Consider the following 13685-nt stretch of genomic DNA (forward strand, 5'->3'; position numbering starts at 1 on the left):
TGTACGGGTTATACTACACTTAATACTTAAATCATGATATTTTAATCTTCTCTGTTCTTCCTACTTTGATCTCCTTTCAGATTGAGACGTTTTAGAGCGTCTTGTCACTTTAAATCTAAAAAACTCAGTGTTTACACTCACACATGAAAATGGCTGCAAACAAACTCTCATCTTTCCCATCAGCCATTGGTAAAACCAGCTGACCAAAGGGGGGGCTTGCTAGGTAACAGGTCACTGAGGAAGGAAACTTAAAAACGTGGAGGTTTTGAAACGACTCATTTTCCAGACACTAAAAAATATGAACTTGCCTGGGTCGTTTCTTTTTTAGCAGTCGGGTTGTTTATAGAGGGAACTGAGACCCTAAAAGAATAAATCACTAACTTTACATATTTTTTTTCCTTTCAACAAGTTTCACATAGTTGTAATTTGTTAGCTGAAAGCAAAAAAGGTGTGATAATCTGTTATATTTACAAGAACAAACCAATTTAACCCAACAAACATTTTGTTAATGGGTTAACTGGAAATAAAATGTTAACTCCGCTGTTCAAAAGCGTTCAAAATGTGAAATTTGCATAAGAGTTTAATCTCGTTTAGATAGAAACAGTAATATTTTGTTTTTACAGTTTATCTGCACCAACACCCAGATATATGTTGGTTTGACGTTATTTAACTGAGGCCTGTAAAGTTGGGGACCATTGTTAATGGTCTTCCAGAGTGTATCGGACCAACAGACTACTACATTTACTTTGTTTTTCTCCTCTATCAACACTGAGGTCTCTCTGCGTTCAGATACAATCATCTTAATTGCTTTAGGTAGAAACAGGGCAATGAGGGTCGATGCGATCTGCCAAATATGGTCGTGGTATGAGATTTAAAACCAGACACTTTTTGTAGCCAAAGCAGTCATTTGCAATGCTGATATTGAGCACACTGACACAATGATGATAAAAACATTTTTTGCACTAAGGCTATTATTCCTTACAGAATGATTCATCACCCTGATGCACTGTTTTCATACTGCTGACATCTTTCCACCCTGCCATTGTGTTAATGATGCAAAATTAATGCCTGAATGCTCCAGAAGAGCGAATCACGGTTAATAATGATAATTTAATCATTGCTGTTGCGTGTTTTCAGGTAGTGTCTGTGTATAATGGCAGCAGCAAGTCTCTGGACGTGAAGGATATTCAGTGGCCTGGAGGGAAGATACCCGTAGACATGCCAGAGTGCGGCTTCAGGAACGACCACCCGACCTGCCTCGCACGTACGAACGCAGTCCACAGCACACACACGTGGAAATCTGACACAAATATTTACTTTAACCACGTTTCACTGGGTTTTATTGAGTTTTTCTGTGGTGGACCAACATAGAAGTGAAGCATAGCTAAGAAGTGAAAGGAAATGTTTGTTTTACAAATAAAAATCTGAAAAGAGCGCCATAAGTTTTGTAGAAGCACCAACATATCAAAGTGTTTCGGTTCACTGCAAAAACACAAAGTCTAACCAAGAACTTTTGGTCTAGATATACTGTAAGTATCTTAGTACAATTGAAATAAGACGGAACTAACATAAGTAACCATTAAGCAAGATATTTTAAGTCAATAAGAATAATCTGTCAATCGAACTATGACTTTTTTTTAATCAATATTAAGGAGTTACTTACTTTCTTAAACTAACTCCTTTCTTAAACAAACTCTTATTGAAAAGTTACTTTTAAGTTAGTTTTGTTTTATTTCAAGTGTAAGATATTTCACTAGAAACTATCAAAAATACGTGGTAAGATTTCATGTCTTTGCAGTGTTGTCTCTCTAACAGCTTCGCAGATTTACTCAGTTTGTTTGCAAAAGAGTCGAATCTCTTAATCACAAATAATTGATTAATTGTGATTAATCAATTATTGAAATAATTGATGTATAGTAATTGACTAATTGTTAACAGGAGTATATGGACTCAAAAAAAATGATGCTACAACATTCTCAGAGCAGCAATTAACCCAAACCTGTCAACAGATTCTCCCATCAGCTTCTCTCAAATAAAATCCCAGAAAGATCCATTAAAGTTTCTGGTCTTAATGAAGCAAAATGCTTTAAAAAAAGTTGTAGATATATTTCCAGGTACTTAATGACTGCAGCTGCATTTAAAGACATGTCTGCAGATCAAAATGGTGTCTGCTTGTTGTACTCGAAAGCGTCGTGTGGCTGTGGAACCGCAGTCAGATTCCCATTTTCTTCAAACAGCGTCTTCTTCCCGTGCTGATGCTGCTCTTCCCTCTCACCCACACAGGTACTGTTACAATGCATCAGATGGTTGCCATAGTGATCTGCTTCGTCTTCATCATCATCGTCACCATCACCGTCTTCATCTACAGGTGAGACTCACGGGCTCAACGGATCCCGGCGTCAGTTTGTGTTTTCCTTTAGGAAATGTTGGTGATGTGGGTCAATAAGATACGGCAGCTGGATAGGAATCATTTTAACAACTTTAACGGTTTATTTTTGTAATTTTGACTGAGCTGGGAACCAGTAACTTCACCATCAACTTTCTGGATTAGACTGAGAATCAGAAAGTTGAACGGGAAGCATTATATATTTATATAAAGTTATACAATGTTAAATTCAGTTATAAAGATGTCATCTGTCAAATGTGATTTGACTTTTTAATTTGATGTCTTGAAATTGGGCTTCTGTCTCTTTAAGAAGCTCCTGCTCTTTCCAACACTGCGAAAGTCGTCACATCAAAGTTTCACCACTAAGTCTTTAATATTGTTCAGGATAACTTTAACAGAAAGGTGAGAATAAAGGATTTATTTATCAAACATTTATAGGAAAGACTCAAAACACTCCAGGTTTTGATGAGAAAATAACATTTTAACACCACAGAATAAAAGTAGGTTTTACAAAATAATGCCCCTTTAAACTGTTAGATATGTCAGCTACTCTGCTGAATGATTGTTTTCTGTAATTAATTGTACAGGTAACATATTTTTAAAATATGTATTTTTGTTAATGCTAGCGTTTTGCTTCACTGAAAGTGAGAAATGCCTTCCAGAAGTAGCAGCAAACGTTGACAGATGGAGGAGCAAGCTGTCAGTGAAATCCTGAGATTGGCAGCAGAACCAAACAATCCCGTCTTCATTTTGTTAATCAGGCACAGAGAAATCTTTGTGGCGAATGCTCCAGAATGGATCCAGTGAAACGTGAAGTTAAGGTGCAAACAGCTGCTCAAATGAGGCATTTTAAAGCTTAACGATGAAAACAGAAACTTACAGGACTGAGCTCGGAAAGAATGACACCCAGTGGACTGGAGCTCGGATGAGGCAGAGAAACAGAAGAGTCCAAGCTCTGAACTATGAACAATGAGGAGCTTCAATAATCGGGGCGGGTTGTTAGGCGACAAAGGAACCAGGAGCACGAATCACAGGAAACGCGGCGCAGCTGCGGCGAGAAGAATAGTGGTGACACTGAGGGAGGAAGACTCACGAACGCAGAGGAACTGATGCTCAACAAGCCAATAAGAGAGACAAAAACTGACTATAAGAGAGACAAAAACTGACTATAAGAGAGACAAAAACTGACTATAAGAGAGACAAAAACTGACTATAAGAGAGACAAAACCTGACTATAAGAGAGACAAAACCTGACTATAAGAGAGACAAAACCTGACTATAAGAGAGACAAAACCTGACTATAAGAGAGACAAAACCTGACTATAAGAGAGACAAAACCTGACTATAAGAGAGACAAAACCTGACTATAGAGAGACAAAACCTGACTATAAGAGAGACAAAAACTGACTATAAGAGAGACAAAACCTGACTATAAGAGAGACAAAACCTGACTATAAGAGAGACAAAAACTGACTATAAGAGAGACAAAACCTGACTATAAGAGAGACAAAACCTGACTATAAGAGAGACAAAACCTGACTATAAGAGAGACAAAACCTGACTATAAGAGAGACAAAACCTGACTATAAGAGAGACAAAACCTGACTATAAGAGAGACAAAACTGACTATAAGAGAGACAAAACCTGACTATAAGAGAGACAAAAACTGACTATAAGAGAGACAAAACCTGACTATAAGAGAGACAAAAACTGACTATAAGAGAGACAAAACCTGACTATAAGAGAGACAAAACCTGACTATAAGAGAGACAAAACCTGACTATAAGAGAGACAAAACCTGACTATAAGAGAGACAAAACCTGACTATAAGAGAGACAAAAACTGACTATAAGAGAGACAAAACCTGACTATAAGAGAGACAAAACCTGACTATAAGAGAGACAAAACCTGACTATAAGAGAGACAAAACCTGACTATAAGAGAGACAAAACCTGACTATAAGAGAGACAAAACCTGACTATAAGAGAGACAAAACCTGACTATAAGAGAGACAAAACCTGACTATAAGAGAGACAAAACCTGACTATAAGAGAGACAAAAACTGACTATAAGAGAGACAAAACCTGACTATAAGAGAGACAAAACCTGACTATAAGAGAGACAAAACCTGACTATAAGAGAGACAAAACCTGACTATAAGAGAGACAAAAACTGACTATAAGAGAGACAAAAACTGACTATAAGAGAGACAAAAAACTGACTATAAGAGAGACAAAAACTGACTATAAGAGAGACAAAACTGACTATAAGAGAGACAAAACCTGACTATAAGAGAGACAAAAACTGACTATAAGAGAGACAAAAACTGACTATAAGAGAGACAAAACCTGACTATAAGAGAGACAAAACCTGACTATAAGAGAGACAAAAACTGACTATAAGAGAGACAAAAACTGACTATAAGAGAGACAAAAACTGACTATAAGAGAGACAAAACCTGACTATAAGAGAGACAAAACTGACTATAAGAGAGACAAAACCTGACTATAAGAGAGACAAAAACTGACTATAAGAGAGACAAAACCTGACTATAAGAGAGACAAAAACTGACTATAAGAGAGACAAAACCTGACTATAAGAGAGACAAAACCTGACTATAAGAGAGACAAAACCTGACTATAAGAGAGACAAAACCTGACTATAAGAGAGACAAAACCTGACTATAAGAGAGACAAAAACTGACTATAAGAGAGACAAAACCTGACTATAAGAGAGACAAACCTGACTATAAGAGAGACAAAACCTGACTATAAGAGAGACAAAACCTGACTATAAGAGAGACAAAAACTGACTATAAGAGAGACAAAAACTGACTATAAGAGAGACAAAAACTGACTATAAGAGAGACAAAAACTGACTATAAGAGAGACAAAACCTGACTATAAGAGAGACAAAACCTGACTATAAGAGAGACAAAAACTGACTATAAGAGAGACAAAACCTGACTATAAGAGAGACAAAACCTGACTATAAGAGAGACAAAAACTGACTATAAGAGAGACAAAAACTGACTATAAGAGAGACAAAAACTGACTATAAGAGAGACAAAACCTGACTATAAGAGAGACAAAAACTGACTATAAGAGAGACAAAACCTGACTATAAGAGAGACAAAAACTGACTATAAGAGAGACAAAACCTGACTATAAGAGAGACAAAAACTGACTATAAGAGAGACAAAACCTGACTATAAGAGAGACAAAACCTGACTATAAGAGAGACAAAACCTGACTATAAGAGAGACAAAACCTGACTATAAGAGAGACAAAACCTGACTATAAGAGAGACAAAACCTGACTATAAGAGAGACAAAACCTGACTATAAGAGAGACAAAACCTGACTATAAGAGAGACAAAACCTGACTATAAGAGAGACAAAACCTGACTATAAGAGAGACAAAACCTGACTATAAGAGAGACAAAACCTGACTATAAGAGAGACAAAACCTGACTATAAGAGAGACAAAACCTGACTATAAGAGAGACAAAACTGACTATAAGAGAGACAAAACCTGACTATAAGAGAGACAAAACCTGACTATAAGAGAGACAAAACCTGACTACAACGTAAGAAAAACTGATTCAGATGTGTTGCTAAGTAACAGGGCTGGGCGTGTCTGTGGTTGCTAGGTAACGTCCTGGAGGTTTTCAAAACGACTTGTTTTCCATGCATCAAAAAACATTCACTTATTGCCAAAAACATGTCTGCATTTAATTTTTTTAAGCAAATGGAAACATGAGAACAAGCAAAACCTGATTTAAATTACTACCTTTACTTTGGAAATTTATGTTTTTTTTTGGTTTTTTTTGCCTGTCATACGACTAAAAATTAATGGATCAAAATCTGAATTTACTCGTCAGAACTGAAAGAAAACAAGAAATCAACATTTCCCAAGAAACTCCTGATCAGTTGGTCTTTAAACACTAAAAATAATTTTACTAAAGAAGTATAAGATAGTTTTATAGTCTTTCAAGATGTAAAAAGAGACACAAAGAAAACTGTTTTCTCACTCAAAGTTTTTTTTGTTGGTGTTCTTGAGATGTTTCTGCTTCTTCTACTGAAGAAGAGAAAGCTGCCTATACTGCCACCATCTGGTGGATCTCTGTGTTGCTTTGGTTTGATGGGTTAAAAAGTGTCTGATTTACAGTTTTTTACTTCAGTTTTTGGTTTAAGTGTTGAAGGTTTGCTGTGACTGTGACTGGAAACCCAACTACAAACACTTTTGCACATTGTCACTGAGAGCCCTATGATGGTGACCTTTACTAAAGGTCTCCGTTCACAAAACTCAGAAACTCACTTTGGTTCTCACAAAGATACAGAGAAAAACAAACAAACACATTTTTGTGGCAGTTCAATCTCTCACAGCACCTCTCTCTCTTTTTCTCTCTCTCTCCATTTTATTTTGTGTTTCTCTCTCCTGTCCTCTTTCATTTCCTTTCTTTTTCACACATCCTCTTTCCTCTTTTTCCTCCTCTGTCGTTTTTCTCTGTCCTTCTGTCTGTCATTAATAGAGAGGTCACAGCGAGGCCCATAGTCAGAGGGTGGAGAATAAACATTTAAAAAACAGGACTTAAAAGCATCAGAGCATTTGCCTTTTTAACACTAAAAATGTTCTGACCTTTTTAAAAATGTCGGCAATTACAAGTGCTAGAAACTGAACTCATCTGCATGATTATATGTTTATGAAATACTAAATCCACTTTTCTTAATAGCTTGAGACACGATTTACTTGGAAATTAAGCTATATAAAGAAACATTATTGTTGTAACTATATTATCTTGACACCGATGTGTTTTTGTGGTAGATAATTAATAATTTTGTCAACATTTATGCATCAATTTGCAGTAATAAAATAATGTAATATTGGACAGAAGTGGTTTGAGAGATTTTATGGGCAAAACTTTTCCGAAAATATTTTTTACTTGTGAATATAGCTTTGTAAAATTATGGAATAAAATTTGGGAGATTGAGGGAAAAAAAACTAGATTTATTACTGTGCAGTTTGTGTCCATCTGAGATTTACAAAGCAGAAGTTGATGCGTATCATTTAGTTCACCTTGGCAAAGTCATGAAGCCTCAAACTGATTGGATAGCAACCTGGAAGCTCGACCAATCAGAAGAGAGACTGTTAGCTGCATTTAGCATCTGTAAGAAGAGTTTATTTATGCAGAATGCAACTAAAAAACCTTCACAGAAACCTTAGTTAAGCAAACCAGCATTAAAACAATGAGTAAATAAACAGAATAAGAAACAAAATAATGGTAAATTGCTTTTGTAAATAGTTTCAGGGTAAATCATCTGATGAAGCTCTGAAGTAACTTTATGTTCCTGTAGGTTTTGGATTTCAGCAGCGTTTTAGATGAGCTGTTCTGCCAGTAAAGACTCTTTTCCAAATGCCTAATCTACTAAAAATAAAAGTGCACAGCTGCTTTTTGTTATCTTTTATTTTGAAGGTTGATATAGTAAAATACCTTCAGTGGACGTTAAAATTAGACCTGAATTCTTTGGCTTCACTGAGTGTTTTTAATCGCTAATCTCTTACTTTACATTTTTCGAACAAAAACATTGATTTTACTCAGATGTTGACCCATCCAGTCGCTTTCATTGTGGACGTACTGGTGATAAAAGCTCCACAGATCTGGAAAGAGACGTTCATAACCTTCATCAAACAGAATACAATATTTTTTCTACATCTGCAGATCAGTTTCTACAGTTCAGTGAAACTTAATTCACAATAATACAAAGTACAAACTATTTTTGGTGCATTTTTTGCCCCTTTAATTTCTTTAAATAGAGGAAAATGGTTTATGTAAGAAAAAAATAATAACTCCTGTATTTAGTTATTGTGCTGTTTATGTTTTATCATTAATAAAAATGTCAAGCAATAAATATGTTTTTTTTCTGAGTTCTTAGGTTAAATTAATCCACGTTTAGTGGTTATCATGAGCCTTTCTTAGACGACAGCATCTTCTCGCTGAAATGATCAGAAATTGTTTTGACCTCAAGAATCGTTTCTGTCTCTTCTCTCTGGCAAACTCTCCTGTCGCCTCTCTCAGTGTTTCCCCTTGTATTTAACACACACTAATACATCACCAGCTCTGCAAACACACGCACACACACCTGTCCTCCTGTCTGTTGGATAGGAAGCTGAAGCTGGAGAACGAGCTGGTGGCCCAGCTGTGGAGGGTTTCCTGGGACGACATCCAGATGAGCAACCTGGAGAAATCCCTGAGGAGAACCTGCAGCCGCCTCACCATGTCTCTGGTACAAAACCTGCGGCATAAACACTGAAACTGTTCGTTTACAGCGTCTCAACGTCAAGGTTCTGGTTCCTCTTACTGCGGTTCCACCTCAGGCTTTTAGCACATTCTGCTATTATGGCTTTTATTTTGAAATGTTTATTCAAGACAGTCAGAAATGACAAAGTTAACATAAATAAGTCGACCTACAAAACTATGATGAGAATTACAAGTAGAATATTTTTTAATTACAAGGATAAAGTTGTAAAATCGCAAGAAAAAAGTTGTTTTAATAAAATGTGTTATATTAGTCAAATAACTACTTCAAATTTCAAAGTCCTACTGATAATATTTTCACGCATATTTGTAAAACCAAATTATAACTTCTGTAGATTGTTGGGATATTCAAAATTTCTCTTTTTAATTTTTTTTTATTATTTATCATGTAGTAGTTTTCATAAAAATATCACTTTATTTGCATAATTATTATAACTTTATTGTAGTTAATTAGACTTTTTTCTAATATTTATTATGACATTGTTCTCATTTTATTAAAATTTTATTATTATATGACTTTATTTTCATAACTGAACAAAGATAAAATTTTCTCTTTCAGTCCTAATGCTTCGTCATACAACTCATTATTTTTCTTTTTCTTATTACTTCTACCAGTAGCAGTATTTGTTGTTACTATTATGTTTGTTTATTTGGTAATATTTGAATTATCTTCATTTTGAACATTTTTTTTCTTTTGCACATTATTGTAAAACTTTCCTTTAAATAAAACTGGTTTTGTTCCATATTTACCTAAACTTGTCCTGCAGTCATTTCAGATTAAATGTTCTGCTTACCCTGATCATATTTATTTTTTTTCTCCAGAAAGGATCAAACTTAGGTTCTCTGATGACCATGGAGGGAAACTTTCAGATCTACACTAAAACTGGATACTACAAGGTGTGTGAGAGTCACTGCACGTTAATCTGTAAATCTGCTGTAAAGGGGATGAAGACGAGGATTTTCTTCCTCTCAGGGAAATCTGACTGCCATCAAATATATCAACAAGAAGCGGATCGAGCTGACGAGGAAGGTTCTGTTCGAGCTCAAGCACGTAAGAGTCCGCTCTATTTTTAAACTGTCCTGGTTGCAGACGACTTTGATGTGATTTCAGTGTCTCGTTTTCTGCAGATGCGAGACGTTCATAACGAACATCTGACTCGTTTTATTGGAGCCTGCCTCGACCCGCCGAACATGTGCATCATCACAGAGTACTGCCCCAGAGGCAGCCTGCAGGTGAAACCCGCTGGGCTCAAACACTCTTTACATTTAGCTCAAAGATAAATGTTAGAAATCTGAATTTTTTAGCCTATATTTGCTGTCCAAAAGCAAATACATCGACATTTACAAGGATTTGGATCAACTGTTCAACCAGATTTAAATATTTTTCATTCTCAGCTTGTTAGTTTTTACTTTTGGAGCCGTTTAAACTGATGGCAGCAACATCTTTTTCTTTGGTTGGCTAAAAATGAGTCACATATTCAGAGTGGATTAAATAACTCCAACCCTTTTTCACTAGTTTCAGTCAAATTGAACAAAAAACAGGCAGGAAAAAACAAAAGGAAAATTCAGAAAATACCAGGGGTGCCCAAAGTGCGGCTCACGGGCCTCATGTGGGCCGTGGAATGATTCTGTGCGGCCCTCATCAGGAAGTTGATGCAGATAGATTCACTTTTAATCTTTAAGGATGAGATTTTCCACAGGTAAATATTTATTTTAATTGAAAACATTAGTTAAAATACTTATTATCAATGATCATATTTTGTGCTTTATTTTAACTTTATTATATTACTGACAAAAACTTTTACTCAAAGCAGACTCGGCACCCAATAAATCAATAAAAATGGCAAAACACATTGACTGTAATCTGTATATTATTCTTGCTGCAGAAAAAAAAACTTCTATACAAAGAAAATATTAAAAAATAAAAAATTAGAGCATTGTACTTCTTTCTGTTTCAGATCTGCGATGATTGACAGATCGGTTTTGTACTTGAAACTTTGATTTGAATAACAACATTTCATATTGAGTTTCTTATTGTGCAGGAAAATCCATTGATTTTACAGGAACGTCTCGGTAGCAGCTTTAAGGGGTCGGGTTGGGAGACCAGATCTGGGCTCAAAAATGATCCAAAAAGCAAAACAAAAGAAGGTTTTAAACTTTTCTTCTGCTCAGAGTTTTAAAACGTTACAGAATCGTCTCTGTGTCTGAATCACTGCGTTATTTTTACCCATCGTCCTCCATGACCCGCCGTCCACATCAAACCTTCATCTCTGCAGAAGCACAGCTACAGTCGTCTCCCAACACGGTAACCTAGCAACCTGCCAGCAGGGTAACCTAGCAACAGCTGCTGTGGGGCCGCGTGGGTTTTGGGTTGTTGCCTGATGACCGCTGAATTTAAGAGTGGAGTGAGCTATTTTCTGCCCTGAGAGGACAGAGATGGCGGGGTTTTTAGCATCGCGGAGAGAGTCGCCGTCCTTCTGCAGATGTCCTCGCTGAAACGACCTGAGAACGGTTTCACTGCGAGAAAAAACGTCTGCAGGAAAACTGCTGAGGTGAAGAAATATCTGCAGTCTGAAGGTTCAGGATGATCAGGAGGAAATTTATTTCACTTGAAAGCAGGACTTTGTTGTGTTCAAACTGAAACCTTTTACTTTGAATGAGGGCTGAAACGATTAATTGTGATTAATTGATTATTTGAATAATCAGTAAGTAATTTAGTAATCACTTAATTGTTAACTGGACTCAGAAAAAAAACTCAGAGCAGTAATTAAACCAAAACTGTACAAAATATAATATTTATACATTTTGCATTTAATATAAATATATAAAAAATGTTCTAAACAAAATTTATCAAGTAGTTTTATCTTCACCTAGTTCAAATTATGTAAAAATAAAAAATAATTTTAAAAAAACATCTGCACCATTGAGACATTAGAACTTTGCATAAATAGAAATAGGTAGATGCAAATTAAATACGTTTACAAATCTTTTTTTTTTCTGAAAGTCCTCACATCTAAATTAGTTTAATTGACTCACATTTTATCCTTTCTGTTAAGGCAGATAAATTCAACCATAATTCTTCTCTAAGTTTAAACCAAGACTAAATTTATGTCAAAAATAGTGAAGCCAGTTAGAACTTAAATCATTCATTTAATTAATTGTCAACTAATTTAGCAATTGATTAATCATTAACTGGAGTTAACTGGATGAACAACAAACCGACAGAGCTGTAAGTAAGTCAAGTTAAAAAAAGTGAGCGATTCAAGTTGATGTTACAAGTGCAGTATTTTCCGGACTATAAGTTGCACCAGCCATAAAATGCACAATAAAGCAGGAAAAGACATATATAAATGGCATTTTTTGGGGAAAATTTATTTGATAAAAATCAACACCAAGAACAAACATGTCATCTTGAAAGGCAATAAAAATAGAACAGGCTGAATAATTGTACGGTGTGCTAATGTTACATGACAGATGAACAACAAACTGAGAATGTGCCTGGCATGTAAACATAACATATTAAGAGTTATTCAGATAACTATAAATGACATGCTAACAAGTTTACCAAACCATCCATGTCGCTCCAATTCACTAAAATGAATAAAATCTTCCTCCTCAATGTCGTTTTTTAAACAACTCTGTTAACTCCGAAGGTAGAATAACACAGGCTGAGAGCGCCCTCTTGCGGTTTAGTGTGAAAATAACATGTGATATGATATAATGATGTGTTAATTTCCACACATAAGTCGCTCCTGAGTATAAGTCGCAACCCTGGCCAAACTATGAAAAAAACTGCGACATATAATCTGGAAAATACGGGGGGGGTTTTCTGCTGATGCATCTTTTGCTACAAAAAATCAAACTTTCACTAAAGGAATGCTATTATTACATTTTAGGCAATTAGAATTGATATTCTTTCTTCAAAAATGAATTTAATTATTTGTTTTTAAATTTTTAATGGATTGTTAATATTATATTAAAAAGTCTTAAGTGGTTAGTTGAATAATCAAAATAAAGTTTCAGCCCTACTTCACAGCATTTGCACAGATAAGCTGCAGGATGTTTAAATTTTTTGAACTTTAAGACTTTTTTCTGCTCGCTCTCTGAATGCAGCGAGGCAGGAATGACATCCCGTACTCCAGACATGACTCTAGCACTGCCGCAGCGTCGGCTGGCTGCTTCACAAGCCCACACAGATGATGACGATGACGATGATTATAAAACAGAGGGTCGGGATGAAGCTGCGTGTGTTTGTCTTCCAGGACCTGATGGAGAGCGATGGCATCACTCTGGACTGGATGTTCAGATACTCACTCATCACCGATATCGTCAAGGTAACGACCCGCTCAACTAAACTCACTGATTCTGCTCTTTCTGCCCGAGCTGACAAACTGTTGACGAACCCAAAGCCTAATATCCATCTTTATTTTGTTTTTAAAGCATACAAATACATATCAAACAACTTGCTGCTTCACTTTTTCCTTCCACTTAACTTTCTGTAAATATTCTCCAACTTTTGTTGAAAAATTCTATATTTAAATACATTAAATTTTGGGTTTTATAACCATCAAAAATATCAGATATGAAGAGTTGCAATACTTTCCTCTATGTGTGATAATTCTATAGTGCTGAGATGATCAATCGAATTAATAGTGACAAATCAACTATTGAAATAAAACTCAACTAATTTAGTAATTGATTAATAGTTACCTGGAGTATACAGAATCAAAAAATGCCAATTTGTGAAAGAACAACATGTTCAGAGCAGAAATTGATCCAAAACTGTACAAAAATTTATAATTTTTTCATTTAAGATAATAAAAAAACATTCTTTGTAAATATTTCACCCAAAGCTAAAAAGCTACAGAAAATGCCAGTTTTTTACTCAATAAATTATCAGAAAAATTGATAAAATAACTTATTACTAAAATGACCTTTTCTTGCAGCCCTAATTCTACATATAGTTTGAATTTAACTTTCT

General features: G+C 35.4%; 1 protein-coding gene across 1 annotated transcript in view; it reads left to right on the forward strand.

Annotated features, from left to right (window-relative positions):
• The window catches only part of npr1a (natriuretic peptide receptor 1a), a 44179-nt gene that overhangs the window by 23237 nt on the left and 7257 nt on the right, over nucleotides 1-13685 (forward strand). The window contains exons 8-14 of the mRNA XM_055022503.1: nucleotides 1138-1264; nucleotides 2284-2368; nucleotides 8552-8672; nucleotides 9527-9601; nucleotides 9678-9755; nucleotides 9833-9937; nucleotides 12967-13038. Of these exons, the coding sequence (XP_054878478.1) occupies nucleotides 1138-1264; nucleotides 2284-2368; nucleotides 8552-8672; nucleotides 9527-9601; nucleotides 9678-9755; nucleotides 9833-9937; nucleotides 12967-13038 (663 nt within the window). The remainder of the gene's footprint in view (nucleotides 1-1137; nucleotides 1265-2283; nucleotides 2369-8551; nucleotides 8673-9526; nucleotides 9602-9677; nucleotides 9756-9832; nucleotides 9938-12966; nucleotides 13039-13685) is intronic.

The sequence above is a fragment of the Poeciliopsis prolifica genome, unplaced genomic scaffold (assembly GCF_027474105.1).
Source record: "Poeciliopsis prolifica strain line A6 unplaced genomic scaffold, Auburn_PproV2 SCAFFOLD087, whole genome shotgun sequence".
Lineage (NCBI taxonomy): Eukaryota > Metazoa > Chordata > Actinopteri > Cyprinodontiformes > Poeciliidae > Poeciliopsis > Poeciliopsis prolifica.